We start from the raw sequence: 27,445 nt of genomic DNA on the forward strand, positions 1-27,445 counted from the left end.
TCAATTATTAAAAACAATGGCCTAGAAATTGGATATTGGTAAAAACCTGCCGGTGCCACTGCGGGCCGGTGTTAACGACAGCCAAAAATAGTGGCGCTGGCAGGACCGGTAAATTGGCGCAGTGCAAAGCCGTTCTGGTGGCGTTCGTCCTGGCAGGAGGCCCCAATGTAGCCTGGCCATAGCGTCATTGCAGCAAGAACAGCCTGCTCTTAAAGCAAGGCTGTCATTTCAGAAAGGGAACTGCTTTCTGAAATGAAAAAATAAAAATCATGTAAAAATAGGCAGTTTTTAGCTTTTACAGCTAAACTACCTTCTGAAAAAACAATTAACATTAAAAGAATTCCCAAATGGGAGTCTTCAGCTTTTAAAATTGAATTGCCTTCCGCACCTACAAAAATGCTAAAAGTGCTTCAGCAAGCCAGGAAAGGGGCACTCAGGTTATCGCATGCAGTACTCCAGCTTTGTGCAGGGGTTAACACTGCAAGAGAGTTCCTCTACCCACAGGGACCAGGAGGCCCTCCAGAAAGAAGAATATGGGACCAAATCGCCCCCACCACCTGCCTTCACTGCCCATAGAAGCTTCATGACCTCAGACCAGTGGTCAAGGTCAGTGAATGCATCTTCGAACGCCGTCTCCTACCAGCTGCACCACTAGCTTCACACACTTCCCAATGCACGACCACCCGCCCCCCCCCGCCAATCACACATCTACCAACAATCTGTACCAACTATGAGGCACACCCCCCATTCCTAGCTTCAGCTCACCCCCTTGGAGGAGAGGGTGCTGGCCATTCTTGGCAGGGGCATGGCTGAGCCCTTGGCCAGCGGCATGGCTGGAAGGATACAAGATGCTGGTATCCTCATACGCTATCCTCCTCCTCGCATGCACCTCTTGCTTTTCTGCCATCCCCTCACCACAATTCCACCCTTGTGCCTTCCTCATTTCACACCCCAAGAAGTGCAGCCTGCACAGCCAATGGTTGACCAAGAAGAGTGAGAGGAGAGTGAAGAAGAAGAAACACCGTCACTCGATTTCACACTCCTAGCCACCAGCACCTCAAGGTCAACCAGCAAGACCATTTGCAGTGTCCCCCACTGAAAGTCAGCAGCCTTCCACCAGCCATGCTGCAGCCACTGGGGTAGCACAGCGTGACATCAGTAGGATAGGCAAAGGGCACACACAAGACACTCACTAAAGGAATGCATAAGGGTGATGAGTTGATTTCTTGATGTCATCTATCTATATCTATAAAAGAGCTCTTCTGTCTGTCTGTCCTTCCGTCTGTCTGTCTGTATGTCCTCTATACACTCAAAAGTTATAGAGCGTACCTACACATGTGTTATATCAAAAGAAAGCTTATGATTCCGGAATGGTCATAAGCATATTTACTTTTTGGTCAGACAAAAATTGTTCAGACGGTATACAAAAAACGATCAAAATTCCGCTCATTATCCGCTCATTAGCATTGAGTGGCGTGAAGGTTGACCAATCGTACAGTCGAGCGACGCGACGGTTGACCAATCGCTGCTTCACGGGGGGCGGGTTCATTGCGTGTGCGGGCGGGCCATCCTAGAGTTGAGTGACGTGATGATTGACCAATCCTACAGTTGAGTGACCTGATGGTTGACCAATCGGTGCGTGTGTGGGCGGGCCTAATCCTTCTGAGCTGAGGTGAGTGGCCGCCATCTTGATTCCTAACTCTTCATTTCTTTTTCCCACTTTCTGCGTGTTTATTTTCAAATCTACATTTCCAGCAAAAAAAAAGTTGCTTTTAAAACACAATTAAATTGTTTTTTAAAAAAGTTTATTAATTTGTAAATATTTTCTCTAACCTCATTAATTTTCCTACCTTTCACCGTTTTTGCAGGCCTCGAAGCCTCGGCCTCTGTTCCCCAGCCACGCCCGAGCTAGGCGCCTCCCGTCCCGCTCAATAAGCGGCCCGCGATCGCCGCCATCTTTCTAAAGGCTGGCCGGGCGGGTCTGAGTCGAGCGTAGCCACCGCCGCCATCTTTCTAAAGGCTGGTGGGGCGGCACGGAGCTCCGCGGAGCCATCACCAGCGCTGGGCTCGGGTGCTTTGTGGGCCGGGCGGGTCTGAGCCGAGCGTAACCTCCGCCGCCATCTTTCTAAAGGCTGGTGGGGTGGCACGGAGCTCCGCGGAGCCATCGCCGGCACTGGGCTTGGGTGCTTTGTGGCCTGCAGCCGAACGGCGGCTGCAGAACTCGGGCTGACCAGGGCGCTGCGCTCGGCTGGGCCATGTCAGTGCGGGTGCCCGAGGCCCCAGGGCCTAGCCTTCTCCAACCGCCGCCGGCAGCGCAACTCTCAACACTGGCAGAGGGGAGAGGGTCTGCTGGCTCCCCCCTCCCTTTCTCCCCCCCTTTCTCCTCCCCCTTCCCCCCTCCCCCCTCCTTCCCCCCTTCCCCCCTCCTTCCCCCCCTTCCCCCCTCCCTCCCCCCTCCTTCCCCCCCACCCCCCCTTTCCCCCTCCCCCCTCCTTCCCCCACCCTTGACCCCCCACCCCCCTTTCCCCCCCTCCCACCCCCCTCCCACACACACCCTTCCCCCCTCCCCCTCCCTCCCCCTCCACCCCCTCCCCCCCTCCCTCCCCCTCGCCATCTCCCCCTCCCCCTCTTCCCCCTCTTCTCCCCTCTTCCCCTCCCCCTCTTCCCCTCCCCTTCTCCCCCCTCCCCCTCCCCCTCCCCCCCAATCCCCCTCTTTCCCCCCTTCCCCCTCCCCCTCTTCTCCCCTTCCCCCCCTTCCCCCTCCCCCTCCTTCCCCCCCTTCCCCTCCCTCCCTCCCCCTCCCCCTCTTCCCCCCGCTTCTATCCCCCTCCCCCTCCCCCCTCTTCCCCTCCCCTTCTCCCCCCCTCCCCCTCCCCCTCCCCTTCCCCTCTTCCCCCCTCCCCCTCTTCCCCCTCTCCCTCTTCCCCCCTTCCCCCCTCCCCCCTTCCCCCCCTTCCCCCCTCCCCCTCCTTCCCCCCTCCCCCCTCCTTCCCCCCTTCCCCCCTCCCCCTCCTTCCCCCACCCTTCCCCCACACCGCTTTCCCACCCCCACTTTCCCCCCTTCCACCCCCCCTTTCCCCCCTCCACACACCCCCTGCCCTCTCCCTCCCCCTCCCCCCTTCCCCTCCCCCTCTTCCCCGCTCCCCCCTCCCCCCTCCACCTCCTCCCCCCTCCCTCTCCTCCCCTCTCCCCCCTTCCCCTCCCCCTCTTCCCCTCCCCCTCTTCCCCCTCCCCCTCTTCCCCCTCCCCCACTTCCCCCTCTTCCCCCCTCCCCCTCTTCCCCCCTCCCCCTCTTCCCCCTCCCCCTCTTCCCCCCTCCCCCTCTTCCTCTTGCCCTACATCCCCCTCTTTCCCCCTCCCCCTCTTCCCCCCGCTTCCCCCTCCCCCCTCTGCCCCCCCCCCCTTCCCCCCTCCCCTCCCCCTCTTCCCCTCTTCCCCCCCTCTTCCCCCCTCCCCCCTCATCCACCCCCTCTTCCCCCCCCTCTTCCCCCTCCCCCTCTTCCCCTCCCCCTCTCCACCCTCCCCCCTCTTTCCCCCGCCTCCCCCCTCCCCCCCTCTTCCCCCTCTCTTCCCCCCCTTTCCCCCCTCTTCCCCCTCCCCTCTCTTCCCCCTCCCCCTCCCCCTCTTCCCCCCTCCCCCTCTTGCCCCCTCCCCCTCTTGCCCCCTCCCCCTCTTCCCCCCTCCCCCCCTTCCCCCCACCCCCCTCTTCCCCCTCTTCCCCTCCCCCTCTTCCCCCTCCCCCCTTCCACTTCCCCCTCCCCCTCTTCCCCTTTCCCTTCCCCCACCCCTTCCCCCCACCCCTTTCCCCTTTCTCTCCTTCCCTCTCTCTCTCCTTCCCTCTGTCTCTGTCTCTCTCTCCCTCTCTCTGTCTCTCTCTCCCTCTCTCTCTCTCCCTCTCTCTCTGTCTCTCTCTCTCCCTCTCTCTCTGTCTCTCTCTCTCCCTCTCTCTCTCTCTCTCTCTCTCTTCCCCCCAGTCTCTCTCTCTTCCCCCAGTCTCTCTCTCTCCCCCATCTCTCTCTCTCTCTCTTCCCCCCAGTCGCTCTCTCTCTTCCCCCAGTCGCTCTCTCTCTTCCCCCCAGTCGCTCTCTCTCTTCCCCCCAGTCGCTCTCTCTCTTCCCCCCAGTCGCTCTCTCTTCCCCCCCGCCGCTCTCTCTCTTCCCCCCAGTCGCTCTCTCTCTTCCCCCCAGTCGCTCTCTCTCTTCCCCCCAGTCGCTCTCTCTTCCCCCCAGTCGCTCTCTCTCTTCCCCCCAGTCGCTCTCTCTCTTCCCCCCAGTCGCTCTCTCTCTTCCCCCCAGTTGCTCTCTCTCTTCCCCCAAGTTGCTCTCTCTCTCTCTTCCAACAACAACATGCCCTCAAAAAAACCCTCGGCACATCAGCTAGTCTATATATATAAAGCAGTATGTCTGTCCGTCTGTCTGTCCGTCTGTCTGTATGTCAGGGGAGTGTCATAGGTGTATTTACTTTTTGGTCAGACAAAAATTGTTCGCACAGTATACAAAAAATGTTCAAAAATCCGTTCATTAGCAGTTGACCAATCCTACAGTTCAGTGACCTGATGGTTGACCAATCGGTGCGTCACGGGCGGGACCTAATCCTGCAGCCTCCCGAAACTTCGCCGCCATTTTTTCCCCTGCTTTTCCTCAGCAGCGAGCGGGGCAGCTGCGTCGGCCCGCCGGAGCGGGAGGTGAGTTGGGGTCACTCAGGCCGGGCCTCACAACCGCTCGGCCCGAGACACAGAGCGGGGGAGCGGCAGCAGGCGGCCGTCAACCGCGCGACCCGACACACAGAGCGGGGGAGCGGCAGCGGCCGGCCGTCAACCGCACAGCCCTCTAAACTGCCCTGGCAACGCCGGGCCCCCCCTGCTAGTATTGGATGGATGGATGTACAGTATAAAGTTGGATTGGAAAGTTTGCCTTGTGGTGGCTTTTATCTCAGCATTGTGGCCAAGAGGACGCTGCGATGGTCAGTAACGGGGGGAAGGTAAGGTGTGGGACTAATATTGAAAGGGGAATTGGGGTTGTGGTCACTGGTACTACAGGTGGATGATTCGCGGCAACAGGAGAAAGGTGTACTTGCAGAAAGATGAGTTCCCCTGCTGTCGTTGTTGAAGCCGTTGCCACTTCCTATCCCCGGGGTTTGAATGCGTACTCCCCCCTTCCCCCCCACCCCCCCCCCTCCAAAATGCAGCAGCTGGCTCTGCCGGTAAGCCTCTAATTCACACTGTGCCCAAAGACAACTGATTATAATTCTTCTGCCTCGTTTAAACATAGGGACGTCCTTCACTACAGAGTCTATCTTGGACTTAACAGACATAACAAGTTGTTCTGGTAAACACACAAAGAGCAGTCTGTTCCATCTGCAGAGCTCTTTCACTATTGTACATAGTTCTTAAAACTGACACATTTAAGTCTTTGCAATTTTAAAACAATATGAGGCCGCTCCCTGGAGTTTGACTCAACTTGGGTTAGGTACCCAGAGGCTGGCTAACGCCCATGGAAACATACCCCAGCAGAGTTCAGTGTCTATAGGAAGGAAGGGGAATAAAAAGTTAATGAAGAAAGGGTTATGTACAATTTCATGCTGGAATCCAGCAACAAGGTTATATTAATAGGAGAAATTACCAGCACTCTTAGATGTCTTGAAATGACTGTGGGTGCCGCAGTGAACACCTGCACTATCGTGTACTGCAAAGCAATAATAGCGGGAGAGAGGAGCTGTCCCTGCTGGTCCACCGCAGTTTGAATCGCCCTGCCATTCCCCGGAGTTTGAATCTCCCTGCGGCCACTGTCCCTGCCATTCCCCAGTGTTTGAATCTCCCTGTGGCCACTGACCCTGCCATTCCCCAGTGTTTGAATCACCCTGCGGCCACTGTCCCTGCCATTCCCCAGTGTTTGAATCACACTGCGACCACTGACCCTGCCATTCCCCAGTGTTTGAATCACCCTGCGGCCACTGACCCTGCCATTCCCCAGTGTTTGAATCTCCCTGCAGCCACGGTCCCTGCCATTCCCCAGTGTTTGAATCTCCCTGCGGCCACTGACCCTGCCATTCCCCAGTGTTTGAATCACCCTGCGGCCACTGACCCTGCCGTTCCCCAGAGTTTGAATCTCCCTGCGGTCACTGACTCTGCCATTCCCCAGTGTTTGAATCACCCTGCGGCCACTGACCCTGCCATTCCCCAGTGTTTGAATCACCCTGTGGCCACTGACCCTGCCGTTCCCCAGTGTTTGAATCTCCCTGCGGCCACTGTCCCTGCCGTTCCCCAGTGTTTGAATCTCCCTGCGGCCACTGACCCTGCCATTCCCCAGTGTTTGAATCTCCCTGCGGCCACTGTCCCTGCCGTTCCCCAGTGTTTGAATCTCCCTGCGGCCACTGACCCTACCATTCCCCAGTGTTTGAATCTCCCTGCGGCCACTGACCCTGCCATTCCCCAGTGTTTGAATCTCCCTGCGGCCACTGACCCTGCCATTCCCCAGTGTTTGAATCACCCTGCGGCCACTGACCCTGCCATTCCCCAGTGTTTGAATCTCCCTGCGGCCATTGACCCTGCCATTCCCCAGTGTTTGAATCTCCCTGCGGCCACTGACCCTGCCATTCCCCAGTGTTTGAATCTCCCTGCGGCCACTGACCCTGCCATTCCCCAGTGTTTGAATCTCCCTGCGGCCACTGACCCTGCCATTCCCCAGTGTTTGAATCTCCCTGCGGCCACTGACCCTGCCATTCCCCAGTGTTTGAATCTCCCTACGGCCACTGTCCCTGCCATTCCCCAGTGTTTGAATCTCCCTGCGGCCACTGACCCTGCCATTCCCCAGTGTTTGAATCTCCCTGCGGCCACTGACCCTGCCATTCCCCAGTGTTTGAATCACCCTGCGGCCACTGACCCTGCCATTCCCCAGTGTTTGAATCTCCCTGCGGCCACTGTCCCTGCCATTCCCCAGTGTTTGAATCTCCCTGCGGCCACTGTCCCTGCCATTCCCCAGTGTTTGAATCTCCCTGCGGCCACTGTCCCTGCCATTCCCCAGTGTTTGAATCTCCCTGCGGCCACTGTCCCTGCCATTCCCCAGTGTTTGAATCACCCTGCGGCCACTGACCCTGCCATTCCCCAGAGTTTGAATTGCCCTGCAGCCACTGTCCCTGCCATTCCCCAGTGTTTGAATCTCCCTACGGCCACTGTCCCTGCCGTTCCCCAGAGTTTGAATCGCCCTGCGGCCACTGTCCCTGCCAGTCACCGGGTGAGGGTGACAGGTTTGCTGATTCAAGGAACCAGTCGAATGGAGACAGCGAGTATCTGCATGCAACCTGGCTAAATGCGTACTAATAATGACCATTTTGAAAATACGGATACCTGCAAAAAAAGGATAACTGATGGCTTAGGAATCCATAAATATAGGCTTCACTGTAATTTTAAAATAGAATTTCACACAATGGGATGCCAGTTTATTATTAAACATTTACAGTTTGTTCAGACAAGTAAATAATGGCTGTTGCAAAAGGGAGGATGATTATTTTATGCAATAACATGACTTAGATTGATGGTGCACTAACATAATGGAGGTCTTCATTTGGCTGATTTTTTTTTATTTCCATAAATAGTTCCTTTTCCTTTAATAACACAACAAATTAATAATGTACTATCTTTCTGAGGAGTTTAGTTCACTCTGTGCACTAGAGCAAGCACATGAATTAAGGGGTTGAAATTTTGTGCATTAGCATTGACAGAACATTAGAGAATTTTTAGTCTCCTGCTTGGGTGCAAACGAAGAAGAAGTGGGCCAGAAAGAGATGAGTGGGCCAGACGCCCCCTCCTGCATCATCTGCTTGCTTACACTGGGCTTGTGCCTACTGCAGGCACAGGTCCAGTTATGTCAGTTTTGAGGATGCCTTGAACAACTCAGAGCAGGACTGTGGGGTCAGGAACTTGATGCAGTGGGTCTCTGCTTCTATTTCCTCTTTGCTGTGCCTGAGAACTAAACGTTCCTCAGGTGCAACAAAGTGGAAAGTCTGCCCCATTTAATAAAGGAAGAGACTTTACGTGAATTCTGCAGCTTGGGTATTGTATCAAGTCTGTCAATGTTAAATGCTTTGGAGGAGGAGGTTGAGCATGTACAGCAGGACAACATGGTCTGAGAGGTTTGAGGCCATGGGAGGTGTACTTCTAGGACTTGGTACTTGATGCATTGTGAATATTGCTGCCATCTGGCAGCACCCTCCTTGGACGTGAAAGTGCCCAGTGCACTCGGCTTCTATACCACCAGGTCCTTCCAGGCATCAAGAGGTGAAGTAACTAATAAACTAGTATACAGTTCAAGGATGCATGACCAAGATAACAAGTCCCCTTCTCCGTTACATATTAGCATACCGCAAGTTCAACAGTGGCATGCAGCACCATCTATAGAGGCAGATGCAATTTTGCCCTCATCATATGGCATTCCCCATGTACAAAGTGCCACTGATTATACATTTGTGTATCCATTTGTACAGCTTCCGGCAGTGCCCTCTCTTTTATCAACAAAAAGGCTACTGCTTCCTTAGTGTTCCAATGATATGTGACCACCAGCAAAAAGGTTCACAATTTAACCCTCATTTTCCAGAGAGTGGTCACAATTCACATACCTTGAGGGAATTAAGAGTTCCCCAGTTGTCGAGGGGGATGATTGATGTGCCAAATAACTGCCGAATCCGTGAAGTTAAAGCTTAAGACAGAAGCCTTTTATTAAATAAGAATCATGGCAGAGTTAACAGAGTACATCATCGACCGAGCCCTTGGTAGAACATACCAGAAGAGGGGCAGGGCCAGGGAGGAGCATTAGTGGTTCCCCCTGGTGGAACATTCCAGACATTACAGTACAAGTACAAATATCAGAACACAGTTATTTCATCACATTCACCCCCTGCTATAGATTCAGTCTGTCAGGAGGTCTGATAATCCTCTGGGAACGACGTAACTCTTGCTGAGGCTCCTCCCGGAGTACTAACTCCGGTTCATTCGAATTCCCAGAATCATCAGTATTTTCCACACTGAGGGTTTGTGTCTCTGAAGGTCCAATACCACGATTGAAAACTCTACTCTCAGAGTCGAACTCTTTTCGAGCTCCAGCAGGTGCAAGATCTTTAATAGAGACCGTATCCTCTCGCCCATCCGAATATTGAATATACGCATACTGGGGATTAGCATGGAGGAGTTGTACTTCCTCCACCAGTGGATCAGTCTTGTGGCCTCTCACATGTCTGCGCAACAACACAGGGCCCGTGGTCGTCAACCATGTGGGTAACAATACTCCATTAGTAGCTTTTCTTGGAAAACTAAACATCCTTTCATGAGGGGTGGCATTCGTCGCTGTACACAAAAGAGACCTTATGGAATGTAACACGTCTGGCAGGACATCCTGCCAGCGAGAGGTCGGCAGGCCTCGTGACTTCAGAGACAGTACGATAGCCTTCCACACTGTCGCATTTTCTTTCTCGACCTGCCCATTACCACGAGGGTTATAGCTGGTAGTTCTACTCGTTGCAATCCCCTTCGATAGCAAAAACTGTCGTAATTCTTCGCTCATAAAGGAAGAACCCCTATCACTATGTATATAGTTAGGCATGCCAAACAAGGAAAACAGTTGGCAGAGGCATTTAATTACAACAGCACTAGTCACATCCGGACAGGGGATAACAAAAGGGAACCGAGAGTACTCGTCTATAATATTAAGAAAATAGACATTACGGTCGCTCGATGGAAGGGGACCTTTAAAATCGAGACTCAAACGCTCAAATGGTCAAGTTGCTTTAATAAGATGAGCTGGCTCGGACGGCTTATAGAAGCGGGGTTTGCATTCAGCACAAACATGACAGGTTCTGGTCATTGTCCGGACCTCCTCAATAGAGTAGGGTAGATTGTGGGACTTAATTAAGTGGTTCATTCTGGTAACCCCAGGGTGGCAGAGTGCGTCGTGGAGACTTTGAAGCTTATCTGTACCTAGACTAGCACATACTCCTCGTGACAAAGCATCCGATGGCTCATTAAATACTCCAGGCCTGTACTGAATATCATAGTCATATGTTGACAGTTCTATTCGCCATCTTAAAATCTTATCATTTTTGATCTTGCCTCTCTGCTTAGTGTTGAACATAAAGGCCACAGATCGCTGGTCAGTAATGAGCGTAAAACGTTGGCCAGCGAGATAATGTCTCCAATACCTGACTGCTTCAATAATTGCCTGTGCCTCCTTTTCCACTGAAGAATGTCGAACTTCTGGTCCTTGCAATGTACGAGAGAAGAAAGCTACTGGTCTACCAGCTTGGTTAAGAGTTGCTGCCAACGCAAAATCAGATGCATCACTTTCCACTTGAAATGGGATCTTCTCATCCACGGCACATACCACTGCCTTCTCAATGTCCCGTTTGATATTAAGGAAAGCCTCCTGAGCTTCCGCCGATAGCGGAAAAGACGTTGACTTAATAAGAGGTCGGACTTTATCTGAGTAGCTAGCCACCCACTGGGCATAGTACGAGAAGAATCCCAGACACCTTCTTAAAGCTTTTACAGTGTGAGGTAAAGGTAATTCCTTAAGTGGGCGTAATCTTTCAGGGTCTGGCCCGATTACCCCATTCTCCACAACGCAACCAAGAATACACAAATGTGTAGTATTGAAGGTACACTTGTTTTCGTTGTAGGGCAGGTTTAACCTCTTTGCAGTCTCTAGGATCTTCGCAAGATTTTGATCATGCTCCCGTTGGTCACGCCCACAGATGGTAACATTGTCCAGGTACGGGAATGTTGCTTCCAACGCGTATTCATCCACCATACGATCCATCTCCCGTTGGAAGACGGATACCCCATTCGTCACTCCAAAGGGCACCCGAAGGAATTGGAACAGGCGCCCATTAGCTTCGAAGGCCGTATAAGGTCGGTCTTCTATTTTGATGGGGAGTTGATGGTAGGTAGACTTTAAATCAATGGTGGAGAACACGCGGTACTGAGCTATCTGGTTCACCATCTCAGAAATACGAGGCAAAGGATAGGCGCCTAATTGGGTATACAAGTTTATAGTCTGGCTATAATCGACCACAAGTCTTTTCTTCTCATTAGTTTTAACCACCACCACCTGGGCACGCCACGGGCTACCACTGTGTTCGATGATTCCCTCCCGTTGAAGCCTTTCCACTTCCTCTTTTATAAATGTTTTATCTTCTGAACTATACCGTCGACTCTTAGTCACTATAGGTCTAAAATTAGGAGCAAGCTTCGCAAACAAAGAAGGCGGGCTTACGTTTAAAGTAGAAAGGCCGCAGACTGTGAGCGGAGGCTGGGATCCACCATACTTAAGGGTAACGCTCTCATGCTGACACTGGAAGTCCAAGCCTAATATTAAGTTCACACACAACTGAGGTAATATGAGGAGTTTAAAGTCCTTATACTCCGTATCCTTAACGGTCAATGTGACTTTACAATATCCAGTTACCTCCGAAGTAAGGGATTTGGACGCCATCACAATTTCACTTCGAGTAGGATACACCTTCAATGAACAGGAGTTAACAAGGTTGGGGTGTATAAAACTTTCAGTACTGCCACAGTCTATCAAACACCCAGTAGGACGACCATTAATCTTAATGTCCATCATAGATTTTGACAAGGAACACGGTATGGTCTGGTTAACCGTAGCCGAGGCTAGAGTAAAACGATAGGCGGCAGCAGAGAAGACATCAGGTACAGGATTACCCTTACACACTTTACTAAAATGTCCCCGTTTCTTACATTTAAAACAGGTAGCCTCTCTGGCTGGGCAACTTTGCCTGGGGTGTTTAGATTGGCCACAAAAATAACACTTAGACCCATGGGGCACAGCCGCAACAATAGGATTAAGTGGGGGCTCCATTGGTGTTATGGATGCCTCCATACTCGGAACACACGAGGCTGAGAGAGATGTATGGGCTGATGCATACACTTCTGAATTCTTCTGGGCTACATCTAACGATCGAGCAGCAGCGACAACCATTTTTAAAACTAACGAGTCGTTCTCGAGGAGTCTCTGTCTAATATAATTAGATCGAAGGTCAGATATGAAAGAATCGCAGATGGCTTCTTCCTGATACACTATGGCAGAGACAGCCTTGTAGTTGAAACCCTTAGCCAAAGCCTTAAGGTCCTGCAGGAAATCGTCCAGAGATTCCTCGGGTAATTGCTTGGAGTAGACAGGAGATACCTGGCGTATACTTCGTTAACCGACTTAAGGTACTGGGCTTTAAGAGCTGCGAGGGCCTCTTCATATGTAGTAATATCTTCAATTATAGAGTAAGTTTGATGACTTACCAAGTTGGTTAGAAGACCCAACTTGTTAACCGTCGGATCGGTCGATGATGCGATGAAGTGTTCAAAACATCAGAGCCAATGCGTAAATTTCTTCGACGCATCTGCCGAATGGGGATCGATATCCAGGCACTCTGGTTTCAAAAATCGATCCATCTTCCAAAAGTTGTTATTTAATAAAATTGATGTGCCAAATAACTGCCGAATCCGTGAAGTTAAAGCTTAAGACAGAAGCCTTTTATTAAATAAGAATCATGGCAGAGTTAACAGAGTACATCATCGACCGAGCCCTTGGTAGAACATACCAGAAGAGGGGCGGGGCCAGGGAGGAGCATTAGTGGTTCCCCCTGGTGGAACATTCCAGACATTACAGTACAAGTACAAATATCAGAACACAGTTATTTATCACAATGATAGAATGCAAGAATTGTACCTGGAAGATGTGGCTACCCAATCTAAACATGGCTGATCACACCTTATGGATACTCCAGACCCAACAAGAAATAGCTTACAATGACACACATTTGCAAAGCAGAAATATAACCATGCAAACCTCTATCATGTTAAAACATTTCCAATATTTACAATATTCTGGTGCTGGATTACGATATGACCTGGAACGAGTTAACAGGATAGTTGTAGTATGTTACAAGCTGCACAGTATTACCAATGAAAAGCATATGCCTGCTTGTCAAAGAACAGGCGCAGCAAGGTAGGTCCCAGGAAGAGAATGAAGGGAACATAAATAGCTTCAATGGCAGCTCAATGATTTTTATTCCACCTTTATGCAAAAAGGACAGAACTCTAAACACATTAGGGACAATTTTAACTCGCTCCACCTGGTGGGAACTGAGCAGTAGCAACCCTAAAATCAGAGTGCTGCACTTCCTGTCTAGTTCCCGTTCTGATCCTGCCTCCGCAGTTTCGCCCAGGGCCTTCGCAAGAACAGCCCAGGGGCCAGCCTAAAGTAGGCAAGAACCTCATTAAAGTAAATTGAGGCCCTATGATGTCGGTAGGACTTCTACCACTATTTTAAGGTGTAAAAGTGGAAGTAGAGGCATGAAACGGCAATTGGAACGGTATTTAAAGGGGCACTCGCCTGCAAGCACTCGATCATTGGTATCTGTATACAGTTCACATGGCTGAAATTTTTTACAAGTCTTTCCATTGGAATTTGCTGATTTTCACTTTTCTTCTGCTTCTACGCCCTCAAGAAGCACAGTGCTCACGATAGGAGTCATCCTGCGCACTCTACTGTGGTTGAAGCAACAGGAGCAGCAGCAGCAGAGCAAGGAGCCTCAAGTCGGGGCTCCCCGGAGACGTCACAAGGAGAGCTGCACACAAGCGCCTTTACCCACCCATAGGGTCTATAGGCCCAGAGTCACCTACCTCCAATTTTATGAGGAGCAGTGAATCAGGAAGCTACGCTTCTTCAGAGAGGCTATCACACTCCTGTAATCCTCTTAAGACCTACAACCCACTCTTGCAGCAGTCAGTGCTATTTGCCAGCAGTTGATTGCCCAATGCTTCAGCTGATCTACTCCATTCCCTTACCCTACCTCCCACCACCACATTAACACTCCTCAATACGACCTCTACCAGTCCTTACACCCTGTAATAAAGAACTTTGAAACTCTGATCAACTTTCATATACGACACCTGACTTTGCAGGTTCAGTAGCTACTATGACACGACGCTGCAGAAAAAGTTGGAAAGCCAAAAGCTGTGATTTTTGTTTAATGGCTGATACAAGAGCCATAACATCATATTTTTACCCATGTGTTAACGCATAGTGCTTTTGTTAAGTAACTTCTTGCCTGATCTACTACTCCTACAAAGCCCTCCCAATGGCTTCAGCATGGGTGGTGGAAGCCTGTTGATGCTCAGATGAGGGCCCTTGAGATACTTGTGGTCGGTGCCCTCTAGGAACTCGGGCCTGAGACAACGCGGTTGCAGACTGCAGCATCTCGACTGCTGCCAGGGAGTCTGGCCCAGCTGACTTTCTGGCATCATAGCTGGTTTTGGTTGAGGGAGCACACATACTGTCATCCTGAGAGAGGGCAACATATGCCACTCCTGTTGCCTCACTACCACTGCCATGGGGCTTCAGCTCATCCCTCCCACTGATCTGTGGGACAGCAGGCTGTAGGAGAGCTGCGACACGATTGAAGCCTCCAACCTTTCGAAGACAGTGGTAACATGGAGCCTTGAGCTTGAATGGCACTAGTTTGAGACACAGACTCCTGGTGTGAGGGCCCAACTGCAGCATTCACCGAGGTGACCACACACTCCATGGTAGGCTACAGAGCACTGATACCTTGCACAAGAATGCCATACAAGCGGGAAGCGGATATAGTACGGCAGCTTCAAGGCAGGTTTTCCAATACCTCATACAATTGCATATATGCAGAAAGAAGTTTTCTTTTGAAGGCTGGGCCCCTGAAGTCAGCATCTCTTCTGTCCTCAGCAGAGCTGGAGCTGAGCTAGCCCTATGGTGAGCCATCTCCAGATCTGTCCTTTCTACTAGCCCCTGCTCCTGCTCGCTTGTGCTCTGTGATTCACTAGGTGCAGACCCCTCTAACTCACTATCTATCCCACCTGGGGTGGTGGGATGGAGTGAATGTTGGTGCTTCTTCAGGAGGACTCTTCTCAGTGATGTTCTGCAGGCTCCATGTCTTCAGATGGACCTAGAAAAAGAGGAGAGGGATATGGGCAAGCATGACACCGAAAGACTCAGCAGTGGCAGATGATTAGCAACACTATGCAGCATTAGGCTGCCAAGCTGCCTGAATGTGTGATTAGCTTGAGGAAAGAGAAAAGGTACAAGTAATAGACCTCACTGTCACTGATATTCCCTGCTGTGCTTGCCCCGAGGATGTCTATGGCTTCTTTCTCCATCTGGGTTAGGGCTAGGATGGAGGCTGCTCCTGCCTCCAGTTCTGATCCTCTCCTGATTATTGTAAGCAAGCTTCTCCTGCAGAAAAAGAGGGAGAGAGTTATTATGTGGTTCTTGTAAAGGGTGTTGAGCAGATGTGTGGGGCAACTTCATATAGTGTGCATGCTGAGAGGGAAAAGCAGGAAGTTGAGAGCAGGATGGAGTGGGGTCATGATCATGTGCAAGAAAGTGGCTTCAATGTGAAATGAGAAAGCAGGCAACAGGAGTTGCTACCAGGTAAAAGCAGAATGCTGTTAGTGTCTGTTGTGAGGGCAGCAGCAACAGGTGAGTGTGTGATTGGAATGAGGAGAGTTGGCACAATATCCCCTTGTGACTTGTGGAGAAGCATGTGGTACAGGGAAGGGAAGTGTTTAGAATACTGAGGTGAATATTTATCCCTCAATCTAACATCACAAAAAACAGATCATCTGGTCATTATCAGATTGCTGTTTGTTAGAGCTTGCTGTGTGCAAATTGGCTACTGTGTTTCCTACATTACAACAGTGACTACACTTCAAAAGTACTTCTTTGACTGCAATGAGCTTTGGGGTGTCCTGAGGTTGTGAAAGGCGCTATATAAATGCAAGTCCTCCCTCCCTCCCCTTCCTTCCTTCCTTTCAGATTTGATAGAGGTGTTTGAAATCATGAAGGATTTAGATAGAGGAAATAAAGAAAAACTGTTTCCAGTGACTGAAGGGTCAATAACGAGAGGTCACAGATTTAAGATAATTGTCAAAAGAACCAGATGCGACATAAGGAAAACCTTTTTTACGCAACGAGTGGTTAAGATTTGGAATGCATTGCCTGATGGGGTGGTGGATGCAGATTCAATAGTAGCCTTCAGAAGTGAACTGGATGAATACTTGAAGGAGAAAAAATTGCAGGGATACGGGGAAAGAGCGGGGAAGTGGGACTAACCGGATTGCTCTTCGAAAGAGCCGGCGCTGACTCGATGGGCCGAATGGCCTCCCTCTGTGCTGTACTATTCTATGATTCATGTTCCTGTTATTTGCATACATGCACCACTTTGGAGGTGGGTGCATCTTCTGCCAGCAATTAATGCTACCAGAATTGAGCATATATTGCAGAATAGTTATAACTCTGGTGCATCTGATTTACACCCAAATCCCAGTCCACTATGTCAGAACTACACCGTTTCTGTACCAAAAGAAATTGTGTTTTGGCCCCTATGTATTAGAAGTAAAAGTAGGAGATATGTGCACTCATGGATGGGATAGAACTTGCCAGAGAAGATGAAAGAGACTTAGGGTACTAGTTATAGGGGGTGGTGGGTTTGTCGGCCTTTTAAATTGACCTTGATGGTTCGAATCGTCCCACTCCCTGGTTCTGGGGCTTGGGATTATTTAGGGGATGTGATAGATATAGGCAGACAACTGTTTGGTGCAAGAACAAATATTTTATTTAGAAATCGCACACCACACGAATTAACCAAACAAAACGTATACGCAACGGGTGCAGAAGTTATGCAGTGAGAGAAAAAAAAAACAGAATAAAACCACCTCCCACCACTACACTAGCTAAGTTAGGCTCTGAAATTACAGGGACTATGCTCACCAAAGGATTTCTCCACAGTTTAGACCAGTTGCTCACTGCTTTCTCTCTCCTCAATCTTGTGGACTCCTTGGCTGGTTGCGGTGTCTTCGGTATTAGCACTGGTCGACGTTTTGATGGTAAACAAGTTTTTCCTAGAGTCAGCGCTGGATGATGGTTGATCTTTCAGTGACTCCGAGGCTTCTTGTTAGGTTTTCTTGTTGCGTTGCTGTAACCTCGTGTGGCAAGTTAGATGTTTCAAAGCCAGAGTCAAAGAGCCCAGAGTCCAAGTGCTTTTCCAGCGTGTTCTCGGGTACGTTTCTTCTGCTCCGGTGTGCTGCCCGCCGGCACTCTCTCTCTTCAGCCCGTCTGTTGAGATCTCTTTTTTAGCTACTAGCAAGCCCCCAGTTATACCTGCGAGGCTGCTTAAACTTTCGCGCCAAAACTCGGGTGCACAATTGATTTTAGATGACTCCCTTTTGTGCGATTTTGGCAGGCTGATCAACTCTGATGTGATCCCTTTGTGAGAATTTTGGTGGGCTGATTGAGCATCAGCGTGATACAAGATTCCCGAAGGTGTGGATGGGGTTTTTGAATGGTGCTGTTAGAATGTAATCAGGTCTTGATACTGTCCATTGTGTGTTTTGTTGATGCCAGGGTTTTTCTGTATAGCCGTTTTAAGAACTATTAAAATATGTATGTATCTGGGTCCCTGGTAGGTGGGCTTTTGTTAGACTGCCTGGATCCCATTTTCCTGTGCAGACCCAGCATACAATTTAAAATGTCCAAACTCAATCCAATAGGCCCTAGTTTAGTCCAAAGGACCTAATAGTGAGATATTTCTGTCCACATTTCTCCTCTAAAAGGTCCAACACAGTCCCCCAGACACATGTCCATTGAGTAGGGGGTCCTGGAATTTTGTGAATCCTACATAGTTGATTTGTGGTTAACTGTGTCTAAACAACCTGAGATGACAATAAACAGAGCAGATAGTACGCTGGATTATATTGTCAAATCAGTTGTGTTCAAATCTCCAGAGGTCTTGCTGAAGCTGTACAGTGCCCTGATCAGGCTGCAGCTGGTGTACTGTGTATCGTTCTGGTTGCAGCTACATAAGAAGCCCATTGAGGTACTTTAAAGGCAGTGCAGAGGAAAGCAATGGCCATGAGTCTGGAACTGCTCCATATATTTACTTTCTTTTGTTGTTAACAGGTGCTAAAAGGTACATCACATAGTTAATGTCTGAAAAAAAATTGTGACTAAAATAGATGTTAAACAGCAGGAAGAGACTGCAAGGCACTTGAATCTTATTTTGAGCATGGCAAATATAACAGTGATACTGTGGGCGCACATGATCCAAGGAAAGATATGTTTTATGAATCATTGTGAAGAATGTTAATGCTGAGGAATGGAACACTATCCCAGTGCTATAATCAAGTACTCCCAATTTAGGCATAGCACAGTTGGATGCAGAATACAGCTCTTTCTATTTTCCCCAGTCTTAGAAGAATATCCCCTAATGCATTAGTGTGACATTTTCCATTTCCCACACTAGCTATCCTGAGCCCTCCATGAATAGGACTATCAACTTAGTGCCTAATTATGGCCTATGCTCACTATATTGAAGCTGTCCACATTCTTTTTGAACTCTTACAGCCAGCAGACGTCTTATCCCATCAACCTGTACCAGATTTCAACACAAGCCCTAGAGGTAAAAGGGCTCACTTATACACCTGTAATCCCTCACAGGATTTTTTTAAGTAGCACAGAGGAAATAATGTATTGTGGACTTCTCAGATTTTTTGAGCATTCCCTGTCGGTGTGTTTAGTTAAATTTCAACATCTAATCTGGAGTAATTTTCCTAATTTAGAGATTCCTTAAATTACAATTAGATCTCAAAAATATTTTTTTCTGCATTTTGGACTGAAATGTTCCAAGTCTGTGAGCCTGGATTTGGAGAGTGGTGTGTGATATAATTTTTGTTATAAATTCAATGAGCCTAATGGTTCCCATATTATGTGTCAGTCCCAGGACTTAAATATCATCAAGTACTTAGAGCTCAAGTTCAGTAAGAGTTTAACACATCTTCCACTGTAACTCTGGTGAGAGACTGGCAAAATCCCCATGGAAGCGACTGGCCATTTCCTGAGTTACTGTATGAAATGGGTGGAACCCCCACAGAATTTCAGCCCCATTATTTTTATCATCTTTTTATATTTTAAATGTGATGATCTATAGTTTATGTGGAAATCAGTAGGTACAGGTATCTCATTGAATATAATTATTTAAAATAATAATCTCAAGCCTCACTTCCCAAATCTGGAACTCCATGTATTGTGCTAACATGTTGTCTTACCTTCATTTCTATTTTAAATATATTCTGTTTAGAAAGTGTTCAAATATACATATTTGTGTTTTTAAAGTTGCCTAAGAAAGAGCCTATTATCCTAAGTGGTCCAAGTTTTGAAGATTTAGAAGATGATGAGTTGTGAGTCAATAGCAAACTCCTTCTTCAAGGATTTCAACTGCCAGACGAAATGAATGCTGTAAAGTATAGCTTAAACTTGTTCATAATTTTTTTCAACCAGTAGTGGCCTTTTAAAAAAAAAAAAGTATACTTGTACTTAGAATATAATTTCAATCTTTGATAAAGCAATATTTATCACCTGATCTGACAGATTTTGCTGACCATTATCAACAACATGTAATAACAACAGAAAATGCTGGAAAAACTCAGCAGGTCAGGCAACATCCGTGGAGAGAAATTAGAGTCAACGTTTTGGGTCGAAACCCTTTTCAACCCAAAAGGGTTTCGACCCGAAACGTTGACTCTAATTTCTCTCCACGGATGTTGCCTGACCTGCTGAGTTTTTCCAGCATTTTCTGTTGTTATTTTGGATTTCCAGCATCTGCAGTATTTTGCTATCAACAATATGTACCTTAGTATCATCTATCAGTTCAGATTCTTCTGTTTCTGTTTTTTTAATGACTGCTTGTAGTGTGTGTTAAGCTCACCCAAGTAGAGTAGAAATTCTAACAATATTGTGCTCTATACTGCTGTCTACGCTGCTTTTGTAAGCTAGTTGGTCAGGTTCAAGACTTTTATTCTGCATACACACCAAAAGTTGCTATTTTTCTGAAGTTCTTTGGAAATTTATGTACTTCAGTTACAGAATAAAATTTATTTTTGATAAAAATACTTTTGTGTTGAGCTACTCCATGGAAAATACCTAACTTATAAATATAGGGCCTGAAAACCCAAAATTCTGCTCTGGCACCATTACAGTGGTGAGTGCAACTTCTGACCTGTAAGGGACCTATGTGCCCGATCCTGTCCGAATTGCCCGGGCTCCGGCAATTTGCATAATACTGGCGGGCACCCATGCGTAAATTGACAAAACTGGAGTGTCTGCCAGGGGTGGGGTAGGGAGGCAGAAAAATGCAGCGGTGGCGAGCCACTCGGGCACAGCCAGCAGAAGATTGGTGAAAGTCAAAAAATCTGCCTCTTTGGAAGAAGGCCGCTCATCCCTTTGTAGACGCTCCTTGAAATAACTGTAGCAGGCTTTCAAACTGATCTAAAACAGCCCTGTGATCGCCACTTCCACCCTGTCAAGTACCGTGTGCCTGCTTCTTTCTAGTAGGCGTACAGTACGTTGGGGGCACTGGAGGCAGGATGAACGGGAGTTCTAGCAGTGATGCCATCCCAGCGGTCCCACCTGTATTTTGATGCGAGGCTGTGTAAGAGATTCTGAAGGAGACAAAACCAATATGGTGCGTGGCGAGTATATTTTATTAATAGATTTAAAAGAAGACACAGCAGTCACAGAGTTAACAAGCTGACTCACTAGCAAAACACAATTCTTACGCTCAAGTACGGCCTAGTGCTTCAAAAGGTTACAGCAATCATGAGTTGCTATTTTTTCAAACATAAACCAATATAGACTAACAGTTGGTTTATAAACCTCATTAGTGGCTTTATGTAACCTCTAACAGGTCACAGCTCTTTACAAGAACTATATTACAGTACTGCATCTGAAAATGCTTTACAAAAAACTTTTTAAAAATCCTACCCGTTAATCACCTGGTGCCCAACACAACCACCATGTAATGCAGTCTTTGCAGCTGTCAACCAAAGGTACGTTTTTGGGGGAAAAAAATCAAAAACACCTTCCCATGGAGACAGGAGTCACAATCACCAACTAATGCCCACCTCGCAATCACCCCACCCCCGCCCCGCTGAAAGCCGCTCCAAGCCCCCTCCTGGGACTTGACTGAGGGCTGGTGCTGGCATTGATGTCTTTGCTCAACCAAGCTGCCTGTGGAGACGTGACCAGTGTCGGCACCTCGCCCCGAGAATGCAGATGTAGCCCGAGGACCGATTTCTATCAATCCCCGGGCCTCTTGCTTCCGAGGCCCCCCTCCCGTGTTATAAAAATATTCAGAGACCCCCTGTAACACAATGAGTGTTTTTTCTGTATAAAAATGAGTTATACAATTAAGCATATACTGTATATTTATTATTATTATTTTTGTTTTCCTTGATGTAAGAGCAGAAAGCTGCGTGGGTTCGACCCCTGGCCGATGCGGAGTTACCAGATCTGAGCTAGGGTGGCAGCAGCGATGCTACAATTGGTCTCAAAGCCCCTATTTCCTCTTATCTCAATACCACATCCCAACGCGGGTTACGGCTTTACTGCAGGTCCAGAGACTTGCAAGTCTCTTCCTTTACGCCCCCACCCCCCCAAGGCCACGTGGCGCACACACTCTCCAGTGATGGCGTCCCTTCCCCATTTCAACCACTGACCAGTTTAATGAGGAAGCGCAACCGGCTTCCAACCAACAGGGCCTTGGGCAGCTCCGCACGAGGCGAGGGAAAGAAGGGTTGAAAAAAGGAAGGCTCGCCCTCGGCCCACGTAACACCCAACTAACTTTCCCGCCCTCAACTCAGGTTTCAAAATTAGTGGGGTGAAATTGGATAAAGCTTAAAAACGAATGCAGGGAGCATGCAGTGCGACATGCCTGCGCCCATTCAAAGTGTTACAGGCAGCACACTAACTTTGTGCTGACTGCTCATTATAATGATTGCAGTGTTGATCTCAGCGCTAAACATACTGCTGGTTGACTTAATGCTCAACAGGGGGGCAATATTGGGTGCAGTCTACTGGCCAATAAAATTTGACCTAGGCTTTCTGCACCACTTAAAGGGGAGATGCTTTGTTGCAGAAGCACCTCATCGTCACTCTGAAGTCATGGTCCAACAGGGAAGAGAGACGGCAAGGAGGTTCTCTGATGCTGCACTGGAGGCCTTAGTCCTGAAGGTGCACAGACAATGTCAGGTCCTCTACCCGCTAGGGGCCAAAAGGCCTACCAGGCAGCACAGCAGAAGGCTGTGGGAGGAAATAGCACAAGCTGTCAGTACCACGACTGTTGACCCCAGGACCTGGATCCAGTGCCGCAAGAAGTTTAATGACCTCACATGAGTGGTCAAGGTGAGTGAATGTATCTTCAAATGCCATATCCCACCAACTGCACCACTAGCCTCATACTGCTCAATGCACCACGCCCCCATCACTCACCTTCCAACAATCTCTAGCAATTACTACTCATACCTCACAATCATGGCTTCACCTCACCCTCCCACATTTACCACTGCTGCAAGACTCTCGCCCACATCTCACACATTGCACACACCACCAGCTATTCAACCATGGCAGGCACATGACCCAAACACATTGCACCACACTCACTTACACACTTCCCTTTCTCTTGTAGGCAAAGGTGGCACACAACCACTCTAAGCAGCAGAAGATGGATGGAGGGGAAGCCTGACTGGATGGAGCTGGAGGACACAGTGCTGGAGATATTTGGAGGGGTCGTCACTGAGGTCATGGCGAGGTTGAAAGTTTTTATTTTTTGTTCATAGGATGTGGCCATTGCTGGCAAGGCCAGCATTTATTGCCCATCCCGAATTGCCCTTCAGAAGGTGGTGGTGAGTCACCTTCTTGAACCACAGAGGGCTGTTAAGAGTCAACCACATTGCTGTGGGTCTGGAGTCACATATAGACCAGGCCAGGCTCAAAAAAGGGCAGGATTGGGTATTAAATATTCCTGGTTATAAGGTGTTCAGGAAAGACAGGAGGTGGTGTGGCAATATTGGTTAAGGAGAATGTTACAGTGCTGCAGAGGGAGGATGTCCTGGAGGTGTCGAGTAGAATCTATATGGCTAGAGTTAAGAAATAATAGAGGTGCCATTAAACTACTAGGTGTATTCTATAGACCATCAAACAGTGGGAAAGATATGGAGGAGCAAATTTGCAGAGAAATTACAGAGAGGTGCAAGAACTATAGAGTAGTGATAATGGGGGACTTCAACTATCCTAATATATACTGGGATTGTAATAGTGTAAAGGGCATAGAAGGGGAAGAATTTCTGAAGTTTGTTCAGGAAAACTTTCTTGATCAGTATGCTTCCAGCCTGACGAGGGAGGAGGCATTGCTGAATCTGGTTCTGGGGAATGAGGTAGGTCAAGTGGAGCAAGTGTCAGTAGGTGAACATTTAGGGAACAGTGATCACAGTATCATAAGGTTTAGATTAGCTATGGAAAAGGACAGGGAGCAATCTAGAGTAAAAGTGTTTAACTGGGGGAAAGCCAATTTCAGTGGGATGAGAACGAATCTGGCCAGGGTAAACTGGAATCAAAGATTGGCAGGCAAAACTGTAATGGAACAATGGGCTGCCTTTAAAGAGGAAATAGTTCAGGTACATTTCCACTAGGGGGAAAGTCAAGGCTCCCTGGATGACGAAACAGATAGGGCTGGATTTTCCTAAGCCCCTGGAGTCGGGTTGGATGCGTGCGGGCGATAAAAATCGGAGATCCGGGGGTCCCGACCCCATCCCGCCTCCAACCCGCCTCCATGTCAATTTCATAGGAGTCGGGTTGCCGACAAGTGCTGGAACCCGACTCCCAGAGGCGGGAAGGGATTAAAGGCAATTAAACTGCCTGTTAACAGGTAGTTAACAGGTAGTTTTTTGCCTATTCGCGATTTTTATTGCTGGTTTGTGGGCTTCCCGACAGCTCCAAACCACGAAAAGTTTTCGAGGCGGGACGTGGGTCTGAGGTCTTGGAGGGGTCGAGATGCCCAGTGTTCAGGTGAGTGAGGGGTGCAGGAGTGCAAAGGTAAGTGTTTTGCAAGTGTTTAAATAAGTTTAACTTACTTTTACTTACCTTTACAGGAGTCCTGCATTCCGGTGTCGGGAGTCGGCTGCAAGAACCACAGAAGCTCCGATTTTTAAAAAAAAATCAGCTTCTTTGTTTCTACAGCAAAATGATTTTAAAGTTATCCTGAGAAAGGACTGAAGCTGAATTAGCAGTTTTTCAGTGCTTGACAGCTTCAAACAGCTGTTAAACACTGATATTTCATCTGCCAAAAGCTTTTGACAGATGAAATGTCAATCTCTGACGTCACCTGTTGCCGGGTGGCCCTTAATTGGCCTGCTGAGCCCACAGGGCGGGCTCAACAAGGTCAATCAGAGGAAAATCCAGTGGGTTGGCCACATCTCCATGGAAGCGGGACAACAAGCCCGAATGTGGGTTTCCCACCTCCAACGCGCCCCCCGTAGCAAAATCCAGCCCATAGAGAATATGATGAAGCAGAAAAAGAGTGCGTATGACGGATGTCAGGTTACAAATACATCTGAGAATCAGGCTATATATAGAAAGGTCAGAGGAGAAGTGAAAAAGAAAATAACAGGGGCAAAGAGAGGGTATGAGAATAGAATGGTAGCCAACATAAAAGGTAATCCAAAAGTCTTCTACAGGCATATAAATAGCAAAAGGGTAGTAAGAGGAGGGGTGGAGTCAATTAGGGACCAAAAAGACCGATGCATGGAGGCAGAGGGTATGGCTGAGGTACTAAACGAGTATTTTGCATCTGTCTTCACCAAGGAAGAGGATGCTGCCATAGACATGGTGAAGGAGGAGGTAGTGGAGACACTTGATAGGATAAAAATTGACAAAGAAGAGGTATTAGAAAGGCTGGCTGTATTTAAAGTAGATAAATCACCAGGAGCAGATGGGATGCATCCTAGGATGCTGAGGGAATTGAGGGCGGAAATCGCGGAGGTACTGGCCATAATATTCCAATCCTCCATAGATACGGGGGTGGTGCCAGAGGACTGGAGAATTGCAAATGTTACACCATTGTTCAAAAAAGGGTGTAAAAATAAATCCAGCAATTACAGGCCAGTAAGTTTAACCTCGGTAGTGGGGAAGCTTTCAGAAACAGTAATCAGGGACAAAATTAACAGTCACTTGGATAGGTGTGGATTAATTAAGGAAAGCCAGCACGGAACTGTTAAAGGTAAATTGTGTTTAACCAACTTGATTGAGTTTTTTGATGAGGTAACAGAGAGGGTAGATGAAGGTAATGTGGTTGATGTGGTGTACATGGATTTCCAATAGGCGTTCGACAAAGTGCCACATAATAGACTTGCCAGCAAAGTTGAAGCCCATGGAATAAAAGGGACAGTGGCAGCATGGATACGGAATTGGCCAAGTGACAGGAAACAGAGAGTAGTGGTGAACGGTTGTTTTTCAGACTGGAGGAAGGTACACAGTGGTGTTCCCCAGGGGTCGGTTCTAGGACCACTGCTTTTCTTCATATATATTAATAACTTAGACGTGGGTGTACAGGGCACAATTTCAAAATTTGCAGATGACACAAAACTTGGACGTATAGTGAAGAGTGAGGAGGAGAGTGATAGACTTCAGGAAGACATAAACAGGCTGTTGAAATGGGCGGACACGTGGCAGATGAAATTTAACGCAGAAAAGTATGAAGTGATACATTTTGGTAGAAAGAATGAGGAGAGGACGTATAAACTAAATGGTACAATCTTCAAGGGGGTGCACGAACAGAGAGACCTGGGGGTAGATGTGCACAAATCATTGTAGGTGGCAGGGCAGGTTGAGAAAGCAGTTAAAAAGGCTTACGGGATCCTGGGCTTCATAAATAGAGGTATAGAGTACAAAAGTGTGGAAATTATGATGAATCTGTATCAAACACTGGTTCGGCCCCAACTGGAGCATTGTGTCAAGATGGAAATGATGGGCATCTCCATTAGGACACTTCTGTACCCAACCATGATGATGGGTGTGATGGCCGATCTCGTAGCTTCCACTGCAGTACAAGCAGAAGCGACCCAACGTCTCACTGTTGCAGTGGAAGCTCAGACTGCTTTCCTGCAGGCTCCGCTTGCTGCCATGCAAGCTCAGACTGCTCTCATGCAGTCTCAGCTTGCTGCCACGCAAGATCAGACTGCTGCCACCGTGGCTGGGTTTACAAGTGTGGAAAGGGGCTTGCAGGGCCTTGCAGCAGTCCAGCTTATCTGTGCTCCAACAGATGGCTAGGAATGCTGAGGTACCACCCCAGTGGAGTGGCAGTGGGTCTGTGGAGCAAGAACCTGCTTTCTTCTCACAGGATGACAGCATTCGTACTCCCACCACTGCCACTCCGACAGTGCCCTTGTTGCTGCCTGTCAGTCTGCCAGCCCAGACTGCTGCCGCCCAGGCCGAGGTGGTGCAGTCTACAGCCGGGCCTTCTAGGTCCAGAGCTGCTCGAGGTCGTCCTGCAAGACCATCTGCAGTCTCACCCACGGGAAGTCAGCAGCCTTCCACCAGCCATGCTACAGCCACTGGGGTAGCACTGCATAGGAGCACTAGAGTAGGTAAAGGAACATGAAAGACAGACACTAAGGGAATGCACAGTGATCATTAGTTGACATTGTTGTGTAGTTTAGCATTGATAAATTTATAAATTATGTTTAGAATGTTTGTTTTGTGGAGGCTCTCATTTCAGTACTTTGGGGGCGGGTGGCTTTTTTCTTTTCCGAGTGCTTCTACGAGGTGCAAGTCCTGTGGCTTCAGCAGAGGTAGAGGCAGGCTGCTCACTTCCCTGCTGCGACTGCTTAGACCCTTTTGGCGAACATGCTCTGGGTTTTGGAGCCTGTGAGGGCCCCGCGGAAGACTGCTCCTCCTGTGACTGTGCAGGAGCGTATTCAGCCATCGTGATTCGAGGAGCCATCTGGGGCTCTGACTGAGGGGGAGGCAATGAAAAATGTGAGCGCTTTGAGAGGAGCCCCCCCACTTCCATGTCCCCTCTCACCATCATCCCTCTCATGGGCCACCCGCACTTCCCTGCTAGCAAGGAGCTGGAGAGCACCTTGCTGCACATCAGTGGGCCATGAGGACCCAAATCTACATTTAGATCCATCTTGGCGAGGAGGTCTATGAGCCTCTGCCATCTGCAGCTGAGCAGAGCTGGGAGCGTCCTGCACCCTCCAGCAAGGAGTCTCCACCGTTGTCCCTGTCAACACCATCTGCTCTCACTCGTGAAATGTGAGACACCAGGTGACAACACTACTCTATCTCGCATAGGACCCACCGAGGTGTGCATATCTGCGCAGGTGTTGGGTGCGCTTGGGACTGTTGGCGGTTGACGGTCCACCCTGCTGTATGCCTCAGACATGGACCATGTACAGCAGGCACCTCAAAGCACTGGAGAGGTACCACCAATGCTGCCTCCGCAAGATCCTGCAAATCCATTGGCAGGATAGGCGCACCAACGTCAGTGTTCTCACTCAGGCCGATCGAAGCTTTGA

At 48.8% G+C, this 27,445-nt stretch overlaps 1 protein-coding gene across 1 annotated transcript in view; it reads left to right on the top strand.

Annotated features, from left to right (window-relative positions):
- Positions 1-19,514, top strand: part of LOC147112236 (protein disulfide-isomerase A6-like) — a 96,675-nt gene extending 77,161 nt beyond the window's left edge. Inside the window, exon 13 of the mRNA XM_085996315.1 lies at positions 19,209-19,514. Within this exon, the coding sequence (XP_085852441.1) occupies positions 19,209-19,277 (69 nt within the window). The 3' untranslated portion in view covers positions 19,278-19,514. The remainder of the gene's footprint in view (positions 1-19,208) is intronic.
- The last annotated feature ends 7,931 nt before the right edge of the window (positions 19,515-27,445 follow it).

The sequence above is a fragment of the Somniosus microcephalus genome, chromosome 9 (genome assembly GCF_052327205.1).
Source record: "Somniosus microcephalus isolate GS21.2 chromosome 9, FLI_Smic_1.0, whole genome shotgun sequence".
Lineage (NCBI taxonomy): Eukaryota > Metazoa > Chordata > Chondrichthyes > Squaliformes > Somniosidae > Somniosus > Somniosus microcephalus.